Source organism: Aspergillus welwitschiae (genome assembly GCF_003344945.1).
Source record: "Aspergillus welwitschiae strain CBS 139.54b unplaced genomic scaffold BDQ94scaffold_42, whole genome shotgun sequence".
In the NCBI taxonomy this organism is placed as follows: Eukaryota; Fungi; Ascomycota; class Eurotiomycetes; order Eurotiales; family Aspergillaceae; genus Aspergillus; species Aspergillus welwitschiae.
In genome coordinates, this window is record NW_020798736.1 from 103920 (window position 1) to 124200 (window position 20281).

Below are 20281 nucleotides of genomic sequence, written 5' to 3' on the forward strand. Positions count from 1 at the left end.
GATCCTTCCACACAAGGATGGAGATCACGATTCTGATGAACTAGTCACTCCTTCTAAACGGTGCGGGTACCCGGGCCCACGATGTTATCTCAGCCGTCACCCGACGGCGTGCACCTAGCATGGCCTTCCTGCACGCAGCGAACGCTTGCTGCAACAATTTGCGGCGACAGCTTTCTAATGACGGGCATGAGCTGTATAAAATAGAGTCCGATGCAGAAGCTCAATATTACGGCAACTTGGACGACAAGGGACATGAGCAACAGGTAGTGAATTCACCCCAAGCTATTTAATTCTATGTAATTCACACAACAACTATGTGTGCAACGAACCAAATAGCAATATTTTAGAGCATCTGATCACAAACAATCACTCCAGCTAAATTGATCGTCCACAAGTCTAAAGTAGGAGAAGTGGTGGCTAGTCTGGGGATATTCCGCCATCCCACAGACCCGAGAAAAGACATACCCGGGCGGAATTGGCGCGAGGAAAAGATTCCGCCACCCCATTCATTCCGTCTCTCGTATGCAAAACATCCTGCATGCACGCCTCCTGTCAGTTACACTGCAGTTGAACATTCATGCAGTTCCTCATGTAGAGAATACTCAATCAATTCAATCAACACTTTACAGCATTCAATGCCCCTGAACAAACCCATGTAGAACTCGCACAAAGCCGAACCTCGTAGATAACTTAGATCCGAGGGAACTAACCCATCCGAACATCCGTCGGAAGCCGACACGAAGATCCATACACGCACGCCCATCAATCCAATTCCCTTGTTTTCCAGCAATACCAACCAGTCCCTATTCTCTACGAATCTACTACTGAGAGAGGCCACAGCGCGTAATACTAGTATTACCCATATTACCCCGCAATACCCCCCATCATCGGATATATCCATCCCATCAACCAGTATAAATACCCCTCCCTCCCTCTCCCTCCCACACCAGCCAAACCAAACCTTCCTCATATCATTCAACATTTATTGATATTAATCAAATAATTTCAGTGCTCCTCCGAAGAACCTTCGCCACCTTCTCCCGCAAAATGGCTCCCATCGAACGCATCACCCTCTTCAAGATCCCCAATGACGCGGACCGCGATCGCGTCCTAGAGCAGTATAAGGTTTTGGCTAAGACGGCTGTTAAGGTATACCTTATCCCTTTTTCTTTTACTTTGTTCTTATTTATATAAATACTACGTGCATCTGCTAACGAGTAATGGCTGCTATACAGGACGGAAAGCCCTACATTCTCAGCTCCGCCGCGGGAGCCTCCATCCCCGATGAGCGCAACCAGGGCTGGAATCTGTCTGTGAAGACGACGTTCGCGTCCCTGGAGGATATGGTCTACTATGATGAGCAGTGTGAGGCGCATAAGGCGTTGAAGGCGGTCGTTGGGCCCGTTAGGACGGATAAGTTGACGACGTTTTTCGAAAGTGTGTTGTAAATATTTCTCTTTCATTTTCAATTCATGAGATATTATGTTTGTTATAGATGGAGAGTTAATACTGTTCTGTGATGGTTTTTTTCATTTGTGGTATACATCTATTGGTTCATGCTACTACTTCACATTTAAGTCTGTTCGGCACATAAAACAATAATATCATCATGTCACAAGGGGGAAAGGGACCAGTTCGGTATGTGTCATGAGTGCCATGTTGGTGTTGCTGCTGCCGATAACATAAGAGAGAACAACATTGATACAATTAACAAAGATAGTCATTCGCCCATGGTTGCCTTGAACTTGAACATGTAATTACCCAACAAGGCTTTCTCCCACTCGTGCCAACCGCTTAAATGTACAGATACTAACAGAGATGCAGTTAATCATGGCTGGGAACTGGGCGAAGAAAAGCAAAGCAGCGAAGCCAGGCAACACCCGCTAAAGTCAGGTTAGAATATATCTACATCCCACGGCTCAGTTGAGAGCCTTGCGAAGATCGCTCCATTTCTGTTTCAGGTTTTCGTGTTCGTCGTGAATCTGGTGCAATTTAGTTAGATGCCAATCACTCAATCGCGTATCAATGGCGACTTACCTCAGCCCATTTCATCTTAGCCTCGACCAGCTCCTTCTCCATCTCAGCCATCTGTTCGACCATCGACCGGTTCTCGTTCTGGACTTCCATATTGCGCTTCATGATGCGGTCCATCTCAGTCCGCAGCTTCTCCTCGACTTCGGCCGGTTGTTTATCCACAACGTTCTTCAGCTCGGTGACCTGCATCTTCATCGCATCGTTCATGTCCGTCAATTCTTCATTCTCCACCTTGAGATGCACCAGTTCGGACGCGAGCTGCACGTGCTCCTTGTCCGATGCTTCGGCCTGCTCCTCCAGTAGACGGATCCGTGCACTCTGAGTTGCAACGGTGTGCCGAAGGTTGTCTAGCTCCTGCTCACGCTCCTTCTCGGTCCGTACCATCTCCTCCCATTCCGCCGTGTACGCGCGGATCGTCTCAGGCTCGAGAGGGATGGCGCAAGCGTCCTGGACCATGATGTCGGCGCGGTAGACTTCCTTGTCCGCAGCCCCAGAGCTTCCAAAGAAACCAGACTCCAAGATAGATGACGCCGAGGGCTGCTTATCAATGTAAACGTCGAAGAGGCGTTCCTTCAAAAAGGTTGTTAACGGTGCCATGTCTTTCATGCCCAACAGCGTGTCTGCATTCCGGCGCATGATAGCCAGGGCAAACTTCAAGATGGTATTCTCAAGGCCTTCTTCGAAAATGAGATCGTAGACGCGAAGAACCAGCTGGAGAGGGAATCGGTAGGCGAAAAGGGTCAGGAACCATTGTGTGGCATACAACTGAGGGGGTACGCCCCGCCGCCGGAGGTGACAATAGAGAGCCGGCTCCACATCCTCCAGCAGGCGTTCGAACAGATATAAGCTGCGGTGGAGACCTGGCATGTCATGGATGAACAGCTCCCGCAGTCCGTATTGATTCATGAGCTTCACAAGGAGCGTGAATGCTTCAGCCTCGTCCATCTAGTGAGAAATTAGCATCAGCAATCATGTTCTTCATGTTGTAGTAGACAGGTAGCGGCTGCTCACGTTGAATAGCAATGGCATCACAATGAAGTTCATTCCCTGGGCATATCCCACGGCCTCATCGTACAAGGCGTATGCCTTACAGAGCCCAAACAATCCCTCCTGGTTTCCTTGCGACACGAAGTAGCGTGAGTAGCTCGTGCGAGCACCAAGGTCACGACGAATAGTCTTCTCTAGCTTCAAAAGCGCGGCCGATTCCTCTTTGGCCTTCTTTTTTCGAGCCGTTTCGTTTGCGGCCTGCTCTTTGGATAGCTTCTCGGCATCCAATTCCTGGGAAGGACTTGAGCCATTGACCGAGTGGGCCACCGACGCAGAACGCTCCGATCGGACGGACGAGCGGGATGAAGAAGCGGTTGAGTCCTTCTCTCCGTTGATGGTACCATTGGGGCTGCTCTGCTTCTCCTTGTCTGTGCCACGGGCAACGAGCTCCCGGTATACTTCTTCAAGCTCTGGATTTCTGCTGTCGGCCAGAACCTGCCAAATCACTCCACGAATAGTTTGTGGAATTCCCCGTTTGATAGCAGCATTCAGTTCATCCGAATTTGCCCCCTTCAACGCTTGCGCACCATTGTTGACCAGTTGCTGCCAGAGCTCCCAGTCTACCGGCGCAGACGCGTCGGTCGCGGAGGTCGAAAAACCCGCAACAGTTCCGGGGGCAAGCTTAGGGTTGACCGTTGATGCTCCATTAGGCGGCGACGTCGCCCGAGGGGCGGCCGCAATGCCATTCTCCCCTTCTTCCGGTATGCTGGGCGGAGGACTTCCGGCAGTAAAACTTGCACGTCCCGACGCAACGCTGGCCTCGTCATTCTCGGACACGAGTCCTTCCTCTCGCAACCTGAGCTGTTTAAACTGGTCCTTGAGGCTGCTGCGCCTCGGCTTTCTATGGCCTAGACCATCCACATCCTCCCCATCATGGTGACGACCCATTTCCGGATTGCTCGCGATAGTTGATATGGATGCAGCCGTATTCCGACGTGGTTGTGCCGGAGGCGACTTGGCGTCCTTTCCGCCCGACGAACTTCGAGAAAGCCATGCAAAGGGGCTGGTAAACGATCGAGTTGGCGGAGGGGGTGGTGCAACAGGAGCTTGGTTCTTCGCGGCAGAAGCATTGGATGATCCCTGCAGGCGCGAACTGTGGGACGATGTGGAATCTCTAGATGATAACGGAGGAGGGGTACCGGAGTTGAGCTCCTGGCTCAACGGCTGGTTTTCAGTCGATTCATCGTCTTTGTTGCTACCGGCAAGGTTCACGTCGTCGAGAGACGTTGTTGATAGCCTGTGCGCAGTCAAGAGAGGAGATTTTTGCGGTTTCTGTTTGCGAAGAGTATCCTCCCCTTCTGATTGTTTCCCCACGCTAGCATCATCTGTATCCTCGGCCGTTTCATGGTCTTCGTGAGAAGTCGTTGGTAGCAGGGGAGCTTCCGTCAATTGAGGCGTAGCAACATTCGATCCGCTCGGGGGGCTGTCTGTCAAAGACCGTGTGGAGGAGCTTTGGGGAATGGAAACGTTCAGATTGCCGTGTAAGTTCGGGGCTTCGGGCGCATCGTCAAAGGAATCCTGGTGCGAATAAGATTATGAGTCTTTCTTCGTGATCGCCAGGTTTTGGTGAGAATAGCTTACACCCTCGTACTCTGCGCTGTTCCTAGAAGACATATTGGAACCCGACCACCTGGGAGGGTGTCCACTAGGTGAAACCAGCAGGTTTCTTCAATCCAATTTCGATCAACACGAGCGAGGCGGCAGATACGAAGTTCAATGTGTTTGATGAAGTCCAAACAGCGATTATTCCATGATAAGGACAGAGGATGACGAAGAAAACTGGGTGTGTTGAGCGGAAGCCACAGGCTGTAGCCGAATTGTAAATTGAGAGGGAAGGGGGAGAGGTTGGATAAGATGGGATGATGGGATGGATGGAATGGACCCAGAACCAGCGGGTGGAATTCCGGACTTGTACCACGGGACTAGCAGGGGGAAAGATGCCCGCAATGGATCCAGGAGGGATGGAGAGTGGACAATGAAGATTCCCTCCTTCTTTTGCTCCCGTCGGCAGAACAAGAAGGTCAAGCAGAGAAGAACAATGTCAATTCACCGTTGCTGAGGAAGAATGAAAGTAAGTAAAGTAGTCAACGGGAGATCCCCTGGCAAAGAAGATGGGGCTTGGCGAGACTCTCTGGACCCCGTGATTCGGATGCTGCCTTCCCCCTTAAACTACAACTAATGATACTAAATAAACATCCCACTGGCAGGCGCTTCTTAAGTCAACCACTAGTCTGACTACATACGACTTAGTCCCTTAGCCAGCCGGCAATAAGGACGTATCAAGCAAGCAGTGTTGGTGCTAGTGCTGGGGGGAAGGGGGAAAGGAGAGAGAGAGGAGAGGCTGTTCCTTATGCAAAGAAAACATCTCCACAGCCATGCTCGGTTAGGAGAGAGTAAAGGCGGGCTGGTTGGCGGTTCGACAGGGTACTTAGACTACACTACCTACACTACGTCTGTACTCACAATAATTCTGTGGTCGGGATTTATCGACAGGCGATGCGCGGGTTCCTGCCAGGTGAACCACTAAATGCCTCCGGGGCTGCATTATTGCGATTCTCCCGCCCGCGGAGGCCAGCATTCCCGTGGACACTTGTTATTCTGAAACTCACCAACAAAAATCCATCGCGGTGGTTGGTCCCACTATGGAGCAAGTGCTGCAGCTGCTGCCCATCATCTTCCTGTCCGTCCCATGTCCACCACCGATCATCGCACAAGAGGGGGGAGAAAAAAGCAAGGAAAAGTAAGTTGAAGATCGGAAAATCTTCCATTAAACAAAGCAAAAAATCATTCCCCCCGCAGATGGCGTCTATAGATTACTATACATATCGCATCGGTAAGGGGTGGTGACTGGCTCAGCGGCTGAGGGAGTGTTCCAAATCCAGCCACCGTTGGAGTCGCAGCGGGTCCAGCTTCTTCAATTCCGACAGCCAATGCTGGACCTTCTTTTCCGTCTCTCCACTGGGCGCATTTCCCTCCACCTTCCAGGCCAACATCGTACAATCGATCAATGCTTGGTAAATATACTTGCAATCCTCAGCTCCATCCAACATCTCTTGAATCTCGTCGATTTCCTGTCGCAGATAATCGAGGCGTTCGGCATCACTCAAGTGCGGTGCCAGCGTCTGGTCCGCCACGGATGGATCAAAGACGCACATTAGGTTTTGATGATAGAACCATAATGACTGGTCATACGGGTCACACAGGGCACGATGGATCAAGTCCAATTCTTCCAGTATGATATGTCAACACACATACTCGTACGCTGTCTCCAGGCCACGCAGATGACAAAGGGGATGACGTACCATTGTCAAGCATCGCTTTTCGCTCCGCGTCGCTAGCGGATTTCTCGTTCAACATGCGCTGAATGAGTTTCGTGCGATAATGCCAGGCCGAGAAGTTGGAGAGGTTAGCGCCAATCATCTTCTTTGCATATTCGTACTCTGTCTGCGTCATCTGTTGCCCTTCCTGCTTCTCCGATTTGAGCTCTCGCAGCGTCTCTACGACAAAGCGTCTGTAACCCCAGCCGTGGAAGTTTCTGCTGTCTAGGGTAAGCATCTTCCCTACCAGTCCCAGTTCCTCCTGCCAGAATTTTTGCGCAGCAGGTACTGGAAGCAGACGCTTGGCTTCATCCAACAGCCAAGTACGGTAGTTCCATATCCAGTAGCATTTGGGAAAGCTACGCAGGAGGGGAACCGTGAATAGTAGGTCATTCTTGATTAGTGTCGCAATCTGCTCAGCAGCTGCTTCGTTTGAGCCAGCTGAAGCTGCTCGTGAGAATTCATTGCGCAACACCTGGCGCCGATAATTCCAAACGGTATAGTACTCCGGGTTGCTGGTCAGTAGTTCGGCTATTTTCTCTAGAGTCTCTGGCGTATATTGTTGTTCCGCGATCTAGTTAATCACCATCAGCTAGCGCTGGCGATAGCTTGATTCTTGCATGTGGTCTACCTTCTCGCGGACCGATTGATCAAGCTGGCGATATTTCTCGATTTTCTGAAGTTCTTTCTGCCGACCTTCTTCGGTCTGCTCGCCTTGGAGCGAGTAGCGGGGAATCCCATGCTGCCCGGCGGTTAGCGAAGGGTGTGTGTGGTGCCTAAGGGAAAGGTGTCATTACGGCTGCCATGCCGAAAAATGCTTCTTCTCTAAGATTGCGCGCGTAACGAGGAGGACAGTGGACAATGTACAGTGGGCGGAACTGGCAAAGTCAGGAGAGGAGGCCGCACTTTATCGATAAGAATACTTGAAGGAGTCGATGCGGTTGCCTGAATGGGGAAGCCGCTGCCACCTTCCCGATCCAGAGCCAGTCACGTGCCCTGTATACTTCTCCAAGTCTTCTCGAGGTTGTCCATCACACATTCCCATGTTATCTGTTTTCTAGTGATCCATCTGTCATGCAATTGGCTATCGCTATACTTGTACAGCATGGCAGCCCTTCGATAAAGTCTCCTCATTCATTCATTCTTTCTTTCCACAACACACCCACATTTATCCTGGCATACATTAAGGACATTTGAGCAACGAGATACCGATTTGTGACTGGGTCCGGAGTGCCAGTAAAGCAATGAATCACTCTACGACCCACTCAAGGAGAAGCTCTATCTTAGCAGGTGAGAAGGATGCTTTTCCAGAGCCTCGACCCTTCGATTCAACGGGTCGGAAACGCAACGCTGTGGCATCCACATATCTTAATGCTCACACTCCACCGCAACTAGCGCCAATCACTCATTCTAAACTTAACTTAAACACTCCTTCAGCAGGGAAGTCAAAGGGCAAGGGCAAGTCTATTGAAGAACGCTCCCAGTCTCCGCGCAGGGTAGCTAGAAGTTTTGAATCTCGCAGTGATGTAACTCACACTTCGACGAAGAAACACCAGAGCCTCAAGTCCCCAGGGCCAGTCAGAAAAAGCCACAATAGGATCAGGAAGACTATCGCTCTTGAAACGCTTGGTATTGACCGGAAAGGTCCCGTACTGCCGGATAGGTTCATTCCCAGACGAGAGAATAACATTACCCCGTCGACACCCTTCCGGGTAGGGAAGTGTACCCGAGAACTTTCTCCGGAGGAGAGGCTTCTACGACAACGTTTACCAAAAGAGGATCCTTTCCTGCCAACGCGTTCTGGAAGATCTATTAGCGCACCAAGAATACCATCTGATCGTATATGCAGTACTCATTATGGCCCTCATCTCGTCATCGACCCGGCCGTTCCGAGTAGCGATTTCGCCCATGGTTCAAGGGACTTTTCCCGACAAGTCAGCAATGGGGCTGTTTGGAACGTGGGAGGAACATCAGCTGCACTAGGTCGACGGTCCATGGCGACTCCTAATGGTTCGGGTGGGCAGTTTGCCAGTGGAACGACTGCCCCGATGTTTGCTGCCAAATTCCTGCCCCATGTTGCGTCGACAGAGGAGCGTGAGAAACATAAGTCCAGAGTGGCTCTTGCCTTGGATATTGACCCAGCAAGGAGGCTTCTTAAAACCTGCAAGCTTTGGCATTTGCTTGAGTCTTTACCAAGCCCGTCATCACCAGACTTCGAGAAATATTCTCCGTTTGTTTGGAAAGATAATGCTTGGAGACGGGCAGAGAAATACCAGTGTAAGTGGCTCCTTTGGGGTTATAGAATATGACTGTGGGCAACAGCGATTGTGGTACTTTGTTGTGAAAGATGTGGAGAGATCCTTTGTTTTTCAACCCAGAAGATCTATGATACCATATCTTTGCCACATATTCCATCATCTAATCAGTAAGGCTACCGACTAGCGGCACTAACCCTTCATGCCTCTACCGTGAACTTGGCTTACAGCATATGTCAACTAACTGTTGGATTTGACTTATAGGGATGGTTGTACCAAAGGAGGGTGAGAGGGTGGTCCCGAACCGCCCTTTTCGCATCCTGGATGCTCCCCTCCTCCGAGACGATTTCTATTGTTCGACATTAGCATACTCATCCACGTCCGGCATACTTGCTGTCGGCCTTGGCCATCGAGTCTATCTATGGTCTGAGCATCTGGGTGTGCAGCATCCGCCACTCAGTGACCAACACCCCTCAAACTACGTGACATCACTTGCGTTCTCCTCGGAGAACGGTGGAAAAAGCATTCTGGCCGTTGGGAGACAGTCGGGTATGTTATCTCTTTGGAGTACATTCGATTCTGATGTCCGTTTCGAGATAAGCCATCCAGATTCTATAACTTGTCTGGCATTCCGGCCAACAAAATCCCGGAGGTTATCAGAGAGACTTCGCCACCTTGAGGTCGATGTTGAGGACCTCGCTGTAGGTGACGATCTTGGGAATATCTGGTACTACTCTGTGGAATGGCCTGATAATGAAGAATGGGATGAATACGACTTCAATGGATCCATGACTTTACTCGCCAAGATTACGGCCCATACGCAGCAAATCTGCGGCATTACTTGGTCCCCTGAAGGGTCCTATCTTGCAACGGGAGGGAATGACAACTGCTGCTTGCTCTTCGACCTCCATGATATTCTTCCTCCACGGGAGCACAAGCCTTCGTCCCAGGGTCACACACCACATCAGTCGCGTCAATCGGAAGGCACAGAGTGTACAGGCACGTTTACTTGCTTTGCTGCGAGTGCTAGCAAACGGCTTTTTCGAAGGCGCAGTCTTATTAGTCACCTACTTCCGCCCTGGGCTTTTTCCAGCGCGAAGCCACTGTATTCTTCTCTCCTCAATCATACTGGGTCATTGATCTCCGGTGGTGATCGAACCGTCCTGGTCCCGTCCAACCGTCAAAGACATCGGCTGGTCCATGGCGCCGCGGTCAAGGCTATTGCATTTGCCCCTTGGCAGCCGTCTCTTTTGGCTACCGGAGGCGGGTCAAACGACCGAGCCATTCATTTCTACCACGCCCCGACGGGCGCCTGTCTGGCCACGATCAATGTGTATGCCCAGGTGACCAGCTTGATTTGGAGTCGTACCCGACGGGAAATTGTTGCCACATTCGGATTCGCACAGCCTGAGCATCCGTTCCGCATCGCAGTATTCGCCTGGCCGAGCTGTGAGCAGATCGCCGCGATTCCTTGGGGGCCGCATGGGAGTAGTTGGGACAGCCCTGAAAGCGACATGATTGACTGTGGGCGTGCACTCTGCGCTGTGAGTTATCCCGGCCGTCCTCGCGACTGCGAAGACCACAGACCGGATCAAGAAAGCCGTTCTCCCACATCGATGGTGATGCACGACCGACTAGCTGAGCAGAGTTGGAGCGAGCCCGGCCGACGGAGCACGGTTCGGGAAGTTGTACGACCTCGCGCCAAAGAGGGGGGTCTCTGGTGTTCGCGCACGGTGCAGGAAGGCTGCATCATTGTGGCTTCCAGCGACCAGAGTGTCAAATTCCATGAAGTATGGAGCGGACCTAAACGAGGTGCGGCAGTTGTGGCCGGACCTCTGGGAGGCAGTGGCATTCTCGAAGGGCTCGAAGGGCTGGAGATCCTTGGGGACGAAATCATCCGTTAATAGGCATTGCAGGCGCACATATCATTATCGATATTAATTAGGTTGAGACTTCGAAGGACTCGACTATTACTATTACACGAAAGCCAGGTGTACCTAGATACTTAGTTGCATTGTTAGATTTCAACAATAGACCGTCGCTGGTCGAAAGAAAGCTAGAAAACCGGACCGGTGCGCAGATCATGCTTGATTCGGGATTTGTGCATATCTAATAGCGCCTCTTACTTGACTCAAGCTTCGATCGCCATATCCTGCACGATGCTGAAGAAGTTCCCACTTCTGGAGCTGGAGCTGAACTCTCACTTAGAGGGCTGCAGAAAGTTATTGAACAATAAATGAATGTCCACCTGCCCTGCTCCCTTCCCAGCATACCAACCATTCCTCCCTCTCCTAATACTTACCTTGCACAGTACGCCTGCATATAAACCCAATAATTACCCCATCAACATCATATACCATCCAATAAATCATAAATCATAGCCCATCCACTATGCCTCTCCTCCACATCCTCCTAACCACCTTCCTGGCTGCATCCACCACCGCCCTCGCAGCATCACCCAACACCACCACCAGTAGTACTACGACCACCTTCCCCAACACCCTCAACATCACCACCCTCACCGCGCACAACAACCAGTCCGTCCTCGAATGCTGGGCCCTCGACCCGGGCTACTCCACCTCCGCCCAAGCCGGCGTCTCCGGCACCGCCATGCTCAATCTCGGCCCCGTCACCAGCAACGCAACTAACCTCCTCATCCCCGGTGAATATGATGGCGGCCGCCATAATGCTCCCACAATTCAGTACGCATAGCCCTACCCCTACCCCTTTTTTATCAACCATGATTACCCTCTTTCCTTTTTTTCCTTCTAGGAATCAAATATAAATACATAAATGTATACACAATATATATTTTCTAATACAATAATAATGATAATGATAATAACAGATGGGTCATCTTCCTCTCCGGCATCGCGCACATCACATTACCGAACTCGACGGACGAGGCGTGGATAGTCGGGGGTAAGAACGGGGCGATTTTGGCGCTGGATACGGCGGAGGTTAGTGCCTTGGGGCATTCTACTACTTATCCGACGGAGGAGAGCACCGTGGTGTTGGAGGTCGCGTTGAAGGAGATCCCCGGGCATAGGGTTTTGCATGGGGGGGCTTGTGGGGAGGAGGAATTGTTGTAGATAATCAGTAGTTTTTTTTCGGTTGTTTACTAGATAGGATGTTAGATGGTATGGTTATCATGATGATATGAACTACTGTATGGGAGTGGGTTGATGGTGGTTGTGAATATATAGTAGTAGTACTCAGTAGTCACTATGTTATTATTATTATGGGTAACTCTCGGTAACTATATATACAACTGTAGCTAAATTGTACTAGACTAGTATCAACGATCTTTGTATTACCATCCTTAGTACGCACTCTCAGGCTTGCTATGAGGGGGTTGTATGTTCAATAGGGGTTATGTATTGTTTACTACTGGTAGTGCTAATAGTAGTACTGCTACTATATCTGGAATCAAATGAATCATAATATATATTCATAGTACTCCGCTCCTTAGCCCTCCCCTTCCAAAGTCTAGCAATGATGCATGTTATAATGAAACAAGAAGATGATAGATAGATATAACCAACAAACGTAAAACAAAATATGAAAATCCTTGGCCTTGTTCCTTGTCCGTTCTCTGACTTTTAGTGGGAGGATAGTAGTAGTAGTGGTTGTGGTAAAAAGAAATAGTAGTATAAATCAAGACCATCATCCGGGGACACACAGTGCTGATGAACAGGGTATAAGATCTACAGGGGAGGTCGAAGGGTTCGGGTTCTCATCAGTCAATCAATCAATCGACGATTGCATTTATTTTCTGCCCTTGTTCTTCCCCTTTCCTCGACCTCCGCCGCTCAGTCGGGCCTTCTTGGACGGTGGCGGCTTCGAGGTCGACAGTGCTTGTTCGTCCTCTGACTCCTCGTCTTCCGTGTCCGCAATGAAATCTACCATCGATCCGGCACTCTCTGCATCCTCGTCGTCCTCGTCCTCATCTTCCTCTAGGGACTCCTCGGCGTCGGAGGATCCGGCGGACTCCTCCGCCTCCACGTCGAGGATGTTCTCGTCCTCTTCCTCTTCTTCTTCGCTACCGTCGTCTTCCTCGTCCTCGGACTCGTCGCCGGTCTGGACACCGTTCATCATAGACTCCTCTTCGTCGAAGGCCTGGTCGCGTATGGACTTCCGTGGGGTGGTCATGTTCTTGGCGTCAACGTCGCTGTCCTCGTCCTCGTCCTCTTCTTGGCCCTCCACGTAGATGATGTTCTCTTCATCCTCGCTCTCCATGGCCTCTTCACCGCCACGGATCGACCGGCGCAGGCCAAGCTGTGCGTCCAGCATGTCCAGCTTGCCCTTGAGCAGGAGCAGAGAAGGAAGGCTGGAGGAGCGCTGCTCCATGACCTTGAAGAGGGTGGACATCCGCTTCAGAAGCTCGGGCTTGCCGGCGAGAGCTCCACCGTGGGCGACACAGGTCCATTGCACCCACACGAGTAGGTGACCATAGCGACCCGGCCGAGTGGAGAGGCGTTCTGCGAGTTTCTGAAGTAGGGTCGCTGCAAGAGAGGAATCGAGACGCTGGATGGTGGAGCGGATGATGGAAAGTTCGCCAGTGTGGAAGCAGGACTCAAGCATGGCGTTGTCGTTGGTTTTAAGGGACTGGGTGAGTACGGTGGAAAGGGACACGCCCGTGGGAATCTGCTGCACGGCTGCGCTGGGCTTGCCTGGAACAAGCGATCCCATATGAACGTCGTCCTCAAGCTCAGCCTCCACGTCAACCTCCTGGTTGGCGCGCATGAGCTCCCCGAAAGAAGGCTCGCCTGTCTCATCTTCCTCATCTTCCTCCGAGCCGGATTCCTGTGCATTGCCCATCTCGACATCGCTGTCCGCGTCAGTCTTCTTCTGCAACTGCTTGGATTCGTTCTTTTGCTTGGGTTCCGCCTCCTCGTCGTCCGACTCCTCGTCGCTGCCAGCCACGGAAGCAGCATCCTTGGAATCTTGCATCTCAATATCGTCTTCAATAACATTTCCCTGTTCCACAACTGCCTTGGACTCGTCGACTTGGTTCTCGTTAGCGGCTCTCGCTCCGTTCGTCGTAACCGATCCCAGAACCGAACCCGACTTGGACTTGACAATCTGCTTGGTGCCTGTGAAAAGCAAGTCGTCCGTCTCTTCGTTGAGCCACTTGATCCGCTCGAAAACTGGAACAACGCCGCCCTCGGCCCAAGCAACAACCAAATCCGGACCTTCGAACGAAGCGGCCACAATGGAAACCAGGGCATTCGACGTTGCGGACACAGTCACCTTGATTTGAGAATCAGCTCTCCGGATGGCCTGCTTCGATCTGGCCTTGAGGCTAGCGGCGCCCTTTGCATTGGACTGATCGTTCGGCAGCACGAAGGGCCGAGTGAAGAGTTCGATGGTGCCATCCTCGGTGACCGCGGCGATGACCTGCTTCTCTGCCGGCAGAGTAATACCCTTCCGTTCCGCACCAGTGTACAGAGACACTGATGATACACCATTCTCGGCCACGAGGTTCAGGGCAAGCTTTCTTTTCTCGACATCGAAAACAGTAATGTAACGGTCGCCATCAGCAGCGAGGAACAGTCCGGCAGCGGCAGAATCCGTAGAAGAAGGGATGATGTTCTTGATCGGGTTCCGCATCGCATCGAAAGTGACTGGGGCTTCATCTTTTTCTACGCTAACGACGTACGGGGTCTGAGAGGCGCAGATAACAGGTGGGTTCGAGGGAAGCGGGCGCGCAAGTGTGCTGAGGGCCGATGTGCTGGGAATATGAATTGTCCTAGATAACAGTTAGGTGTGATGCCGGGCTGTACCGAAGTTGCTGGGGAAAGAGCTACCTGGTCGTCTTCCCGGTGAACAGATCCCACTGCACAAGCTTATTATCACCGCCGATACTCCAACCCTCCTGTCCAGGTCGGCCGGAGGTGAACTTGAAGTCTCTGATACCTTTCTCGTGTCCGTTTGCAAGCGTTCCGACGATCTTGTCCTCCACAGGCGAGTACATGCGGATTTCGGAGGCGCTGGTACCAATGGCAACCACTACGTCTCCCTGGTCGAACCCGTTGCCATTGACGTCGGAAGGTCTCTTTCTCTTCTTCTTAGACTGCTGATCGCGCTCCTTCTTTGTGCTGGAGTAGTAACCCCAGTCTAGGGAAGTGACGGTCTCCTTAGGACCCAAGACATGCTCGCATTGTAACCGTCCGGTATTCGTATCGTGGATGCGGAGATGCTGAGCATCGAGACCCTGGATGACCGATGCAAAAAGCGCCAATTGGTATTCCGACGGGGCAAACGAAGCCTTCAGTATCGATGACTTATTCCCGGTATATGTGAGGCCGGATGCCGCGGGCGACGCAGCGGAGGAAGTTTTCGTCGCGGGCGGGCGAGACGCTTTCTTGCCCATTTTGAACTGGCTAGCTGTATAGGCGGATAGGAGCAGATGCAAAAGAACGTGTCGCAAAGCAGACACCCAAAGGTACAAGAATTCCTAGACCCGCTGCGGATAAGGAACAGAACCTCTTGTGCTGAAAGCCAGTTGAGCTGCAAACCGTCGGCGTCGCTGGGCCGTTGATGCTGGAGGAGGAAAAAAAAGTTCTGTAGAGATGCGCTTGGCCCGTTGCGGTCTAGTCGCCTGTGAACCTTAGTTCCGCTCCGGGCGTCTTATCTAATCCTCCGCGCGGGTTGCAGCACATAATAACTAAGCAGACAGCGGTTCTCTCCCCCTCAAAGTGCACAGAACTCTCTCCTCTTCCTTCGACGTCGATCGAACAGCGCCCTCTTCTAGTCTTCCAATGCAACAGTTCTCTTCACCTATCCGTCTGTCTGACTGATTGACTGACTGACTTGTCCTGACCTGCTCACATTTACCTCATACTTCACATGAATCAATGTTCCTTGCAGAGTGCTTCAGGTCCACTTGCTACAATGGCTCTGATCACCACGAGATTCACAGACGCCCACTGGGCAACATTCAGAATGGTTGACCCCGCGTCTTCTACAATCAACTAACCACTGCTGCAATATTTCTCCTGATTTCACAACTCATCCTTCGCTCCACATCCAGTTTCGTTGGGTGATGACAATAGGTTTGTCAAGGATTTTCACCACAATTTCTCTTTCACATGATTGCTCGCAACTATAATTTCATTCTTCGATGATTCCTTTCCATGGTTCCATCTAGCTTATCCCTCACAGAGGGGGTGGCATGTTGGGTGCACTTGATCTTGTTAATAATTATACGAAGAATGACTCACACTTCATCCGGACATATCCTGCTACCTATGCAGGTATCCACGTCTTGATCCACAAAAAGTTAGGGGCTCTGGCTGAGGCAAGACATATCCGAGATGATGGAGCACACTTGGGGTAGTCTCTGATTGCGACCAACAGAACAAGGAGTGGCAGCAGGCGCCACCGTTACTCTACGGCTGCCTAGACGAGTCATCCAGTCAACCCAGCAATATTGTGAGCAAGGCAACTCATCAAACGCCAGTTGGAAATGCCGCAGCCACAGCAGCCGCCACTCTTACAGCTCTTATACGTGATACCTTTCACCGGTATGCGGGCCAGCTCGCGAAATGGTGTTGTCACTCGGAATCGGAGTCGGAGCTCTGGCCGGAGTGGTTGGTTACATCAGCAGGTACACCCAGCCTAGTCCGGATCCGATGCAAGGGAGGGTTCAGGGCCTAACCCTGGGGTTTCATCAGGTCTGGTGACCTCCACAGCCTGGCTCGGCGTCCAGCTCAACAGGCTTCACCCCGAATCCATGATGCACTTCTTATACCGCTTGAATGCCTGACAGATTTTTGGGTATGTCATATCTGACCTGACTCACTTCCAGTATCATCACGATGCATCTTGTCGATGAAATAGGATGATGGGGGCTCTGTGCCGATCGTTATTCCTCCAAGGTTTGGAAGGTTGTGGAATGCCTGGTTGCATTTTCAGCTTATGTTGTTGTCTTCACCACCACCTGAAGACTTTTTTTTTTTTTGCTCACACCTCTCTTGTTGTTTTCGATGTTTCCGACAAAGGGAACTTCTGGTACCCGGAACCTGGGTCCACCGTCCAGGGTTGGTTACAGCCAATAACAACTCGTATCTCGTAGAACGCGTCATCCCTGGACCAATCAGCGGCTGCGGAATGGCTTGAACTAGAATAATTGGGACTAGCGTGGCCGATGGAGTTAGCGGCAGAGGACGGACGGGCGCAACGCGACCGTTCGTACTTAAGGATTCTAGCACCCCCTCCGACTTTCTCAGTCTCTGTTTCTGGAGCTGAGCTGAGAGCTGCTGCGCGCCGGTCACGCTTTCCTTTTACCCTGCCATTCACGCCCCCCCCCGACCGCCCTTGTGTCCTCGGCTGCCCCTGGACTGCGCTCCATCTCTCCTTCCTTCATAAACACGCTATTCACGCGTCATTCGCGTCGCGCGCTTGCTCGATCCCAGCCACAGCTACTGCAGCTGCTTATTTGGGTTCCAATTTTATTTTTTGGCCCGCCCCTTTCCCCTTTTTTTCTTTCTAATATTATTAGCAACGACTCCATCGCGTTGCCGACAACACGGACTTTACTTCACTGTATCTTCCTCATCGCTTCCCCCCCCCATCCCTTTCAGCTCTTACTCCAGGCACCAACACCTGGTTTCTGGCCTCAGGCAGCCATCGCGGCTTGGCACGTGCAGATTGTGGATTGACGAGCATTTGAGCTCCAACTGACATTCTCCTTATCTCGTCTTCTCTCACCTGCTGCTTTCCCCCTAGTCCCTTTCTTTCATTGAATTCCGTCTTTTTCCCTCTTCGGTCTGGCGACTTTTTATTTGCCTCCCGCTTAGTCACCGGTACTTGCCGCACCACGTGACTGCAGGCTATCTTCCGCCCGCCGCCCTCTTGGCAATATAAATATTCCTCCTTCCTGTCGCATTCTCCACCCCCCTCCGGCCCGCGCTAATCTTCCATCCTTTCTTGTATCTCTTGCAACTTCCGTGGCGTCGCATACCATCTGTGGCCTGCGCAAGACACCCGTCTGCCCTTGTGTGTCTTCTGTCATCTAATCAGCTGTTGTCGCTCGCCGATTACCGAAAATCCATACATTAGTCTGTGTTAGCGCAGAGAGTACCTATTCAGTTGATTTGTGTTACTGCCGCTCCCTAAACTTTCCGATTCCAGTGACCAGCTCCTGCGACCAGAATCGCTGCCTGTTAGATTCTTTTGTACCCCCGGTCCCGTCGGAGGACATAATCGAAAATTCAGCGACCTCAAATGGCGACGCCGCCTCCCGAGGCTCCCTCTGCGATCAAAGAGGAGAAGCCTCAATTGCCGCCGTCGCCCAATGGAGTTTCGCCTGCGGATACCGGTCGCACAGGGTATGCTCCGCTTTGAGCGTTTCGTGTATACGCCATCTGTTTGCTAATGTCTTCACAGAGTCCAAGATGCTGTAGTCAACGCTAAATCGGACGCGCCCGTCAACGGTGCAGAGAAGCCGATAGAGGAGACCAAGTCCGCCACGGCAAACGGAACGACTGCCGAGTCTACCTCCAACACAAACGGCGTAGCCGCGACCGCATCCCCGCCTAAGAGTCCATCCTTGCCGACCGCAGATACTTCCGCACAACCAGCCGTCGCGTCCGAAGAAGCCAAACCTTCAAATGTGGATTCCGCTGCGACTGGGGAGAAGGAAACCGCTAGTGAAAAGACGTCTGCGGCTGCACAGGCTAGTGGCGAAGGTGCGAGTGGCGCCAAGTCCAAAGACACACAGGCGCTTCAGGATGCTTCAAAGCCATCAACTGATGCGCCGTCCGACGCTAAAGTGGAGAGCACTGCCCAGCCATCACAAGATACTGCCGCTGTGAAAACCGAATTGCCTCACCATCCTTCGAATGCGAAGCCAGAGAGCACAATGCAGACAGAGGCTGCTAGTACGGCTCCGTCGGTGCCGCCACTGCAGAACGTGGATCAGGAGATGCGTGACGCGCCGGATGTTCCGGCCTCCCCGACAAAGATTTCGAGGGAGCGCGAACGCGATCCTAGCGATGAGCCCGCCGCCAAGCGTACCAAGATCGGAGGTGAAGGTGCAGCGGCGTCCGCCGAGTTCAAGGTTCCCGATTTGCCTACACCTACCGAGGCGCGCTCGGAACGGGCTACAAATGGAGAAACAACCATGACCAAGGTTCAGCACAAGTTCCTGTCCAAGTCCATCCAGAGCCTGAAGCGGATGCACGATTCCCGCTTCTACAGAGAGCCTGTGGATCCCATCAAGCTGAATGTCCCCCACTACCCGCAGTTCATCAAACGGCCTATGGACCTTGGAACCATTGAGAAAAAGTTGAAAAACAACGTGTATCGGACTGCACAGGCCGTTATTGATGATTTCAACCTCATGGTTCAGAATGCGTTGACATTCAACGGTCCCGACCACCTTGTCGCTCAAGAGGGGCAGAAGCTCAAGATCACGTTCGATAAGCAGATGGCCAATTTACCTCGAGCCGATGAAGTGGAGGAGAAGAAGCCGAAGAAGTCTGTTGCTAAGCCCTCGACAGCAATCCGTCGAGATCACCGACCCGCCCCAAGTCCTAGCACAGCACGCGCCACCGGCGCTTCTCCCCAGGCGACAACCTTTGCCCTGGGCCCGGAAGGCCTTCCTTTGATCCGCCGTGATTCTGCTAATGCCGATGGGCGTCCTAAGCGTTCCATCCACCCCCCTAAACGCGATCTCCCGTACTCCACGAAACCGAAGAAGAAGAAATATCAGTGGGAGCTGAGATTCTGCCAGGAGGTGCTGGATGAGCTGCACAAGCCCAAGCACTACACCTACGCGATGCCTTTCTACCATCCCGTTGACCCTGTTGCGCTCAACATCCCTACGTATCACAGCATTATCAAGAAGCCCATGGATTTCTCTACTGTGCAAAGCAAATTGAGGGCCGGCCAGTATGAGAATGCCAAGGAGTTTGAGCTTGATATGCGCCTCATCTTGAAGAACTGTTTCAAGTTCAACATTCCAGGTGACCCGACCTACATGGCGGGCCAGCGGCTGGAGGAAGAATTTAACAAGAAATGGGCCCAGAAGACACGGTATCTGGAGCAGCATGAACCGCATGTCGAGCATCACAGCGCCGAGTCGTCCGAAGAAGAGAGCGAGGAGGACGCCGAAGAAAGCGACTACGATGCCGAGAAGCTCAGCCTGCTGCAGAAGCAGATGGAAGAGATGACCCGCCAGATCGAAGCTATTACGAAGAAGAAGAAGACACCCCCTGGAAGCAAAAAGCTCGGAAAGACCAAGCCGGGGAAGAAGGAGAGCAAGAAGCCTAGCACTATGGGGCTCGCCAAGAAGGAGAGCAAGAAGAGCACCACCAAGGTTTCAGCCAAACCGGAGAAGCAGCACTGGGTCACCTACCATGAGAAGCAGATTATTTCCAACGGGATTAGTAGCCTTCCTGATAAGAAGATGCAGGAGGCTCTCAAAATCATCCAGACTAATGTCCCGGCCCTCAAGGTAAGTTGTTTGCTTAATGTGATCTTACATTCGATGCAAGGCCTAACAAGTTCTGCAGGGCACCCAAGAGGCTGAGATCGAGCTCGACATTGATGAGCTTCCTAACGATGTTCTCCTTATGCTACTTCGGTTCGTCAAGAAGAACGCGCCGCATGTGGTAGAGG

At 51.9% G+C, this 20281-nt stretch overlaps 8 protein-coding genes across 8 annotated transcripts; 4 read left to right on the forward strand and 4 right to left on the reverse strand.

Moving 5' to 3' along the window:
- Positions 1-1047: 1047 nt before the first annotated feature.
- Positions 1048-1448, forward strand: BDQ94DRAFT_174437 (Dabb family protein; the record flags this gene model as incomplete). The annotated part of the gene is made up of 2 exons (XM_026772347.1): positions 1048-1149; positions 1236-1448. 2 exons carry the CDS (start codon positions 1048-1050, stop codon positions 1446-1448), a joined length of 315 nt encoding a protein of 104 aa, XP_026621783.1.
- Positions 1449-1691: 243 nt separating this feature from the next.
- On the reverse strand, positions 1692-4821 carry BDQ94DRAFT_94557 (putative GTPase activating protein (Gyp5)). Its single transcript, XM_026776901.1, has 4 exons — positions 4663-4821; positions 3046-4599; positions 2038-2979; positions 1692-1982 (listed from the first exon to the last, which is right to left on the reverse strand). The coding sequence occupies exons 1-4, from the start codon at positions 4693-4695 to the stop codon at positions 1920-1922; spliced, it is 2592 nt and encodes an 863-aa protein (XP_026621784.1). The 5' UTR covers positions 4696-4821; the 3' UTR covers positions 1692-1919.
- Positions 4822-5826: 1005 nt separating this feature from the next.
- BDQ94DRAFT_151509 (Rab geranylgeranyltransferase BET4) lies at positions 5827-7528 on the reverse strand. Its single transcript, XM_026767766.1, has 4 exons — positions 7196-7528; positions 7030-7140; positions 6384-6972; positions 5827-6307 (listed from the first exon to the last, which is right to left on the reverse strand). Exons 1-4 carry the CDS (start codon positions 7202-7204, stop codon positions 5934-5936), a joined length of 1083 nt encoding a protein of 360 aa, XP_026621785.1. The 5' UTR covers positions 7205-7528; the 3' UTR covers positions 5827-5933.
- On the forward strand, positions 6992-10573 carry BDQ94DRAFT_183233 (WD40 repeat domain-containing protein). The gene is made up of 2 exons (XM_026774359.1): positions 6992-8675; positions 8918-10573. The coding sequence occupies exons 1-2, from the start codon at positions 7643-7645 to the stop codon at positions 10555-10557; spliced, it is 2673 nt and encodes an 890-aa protein (XP_026621786.1). The 5' UTR covers positions 6992-7642; the 3' UTR covers positions 10558-10573.
- A 471-nt stretch (positions 10574-11044) lies between these two features.
- BDQ94DRAFT_174441 (uncharacterized protein) lies at positions 11045-11745 on the forward strand (the record flags this gene model as incomplete). Its single annotated transcript, XM_026772348.1, has 2 exons — positions 11045-11355; positions 11502-11745. 2 exons carry the CDS (start codon positions 11045-11047, stop codon positions 11743-11745), a joined length of 555 nt encoding a protein of 184 aa, XP_026621787.1.
- A 331-nt stretch (positions 11746-12076) lies between these two features.
- On the reverse strand, positions 12077-15174 carry BDQ94DRAFT_151513 (WD40 repeat and Utp12 domain-containing protein). The gene is made up of 2 exons (XM_026767767.1): positions 14464-15174; positions 12077-14405 (listed from the first exon to the last, which is right to left on the reverse strand). Exons 1-2 carry the CDS (start codon positions 15027-15029, stop codon positions 12422-12424), a joined length of 2550 nt encoding a protein of 849 aa, XP_026621788.1. The 5' UTR covers positions 15030-15174; the 3' UTR covers positions 12077-12421.
- A 129-nt stretch (positions 15175-15303) lies between these two features.
- BDQ94DRAFT_151515 (uncharacterized protein) lies at positions 15304-16619 on the forward strand. Its single transcript, XM_026767768.1, has 2 exons — positions 15304-15956; positions 16016-16619. Exons 1-2 carry the CDS (start codon positions 15831-15833, stop codon positions 16313-16315), a joined length of 426 nt encoding a protein of 141 aa, XP_026621789.1. The 5' UTR covers positions 15304-15830; the 3' UTR covers positions 16316-16619.
- BDQ94DRAFT_162555 (uncharacterized protein) lies at positions 16329-17672 on the reverse strand (the record flags this gene model as incomplete). The annotated part of the gene is made up of 6 exons (XM_026769574.1): positions 16329-16402; positions 16452-16557; positions 16628-17018; positions 17198-17218; positions 17343-17509; positions 17622-17672. 6 exons carry the CDS (start codon positions 17670-17672, stop codon positions 16329-16331), a joined length of 810 nt encoding a protein of 269 aa, XP_026621790.1.
- Positions 17673-20281: the final 2609 nt, after the last annotated feature.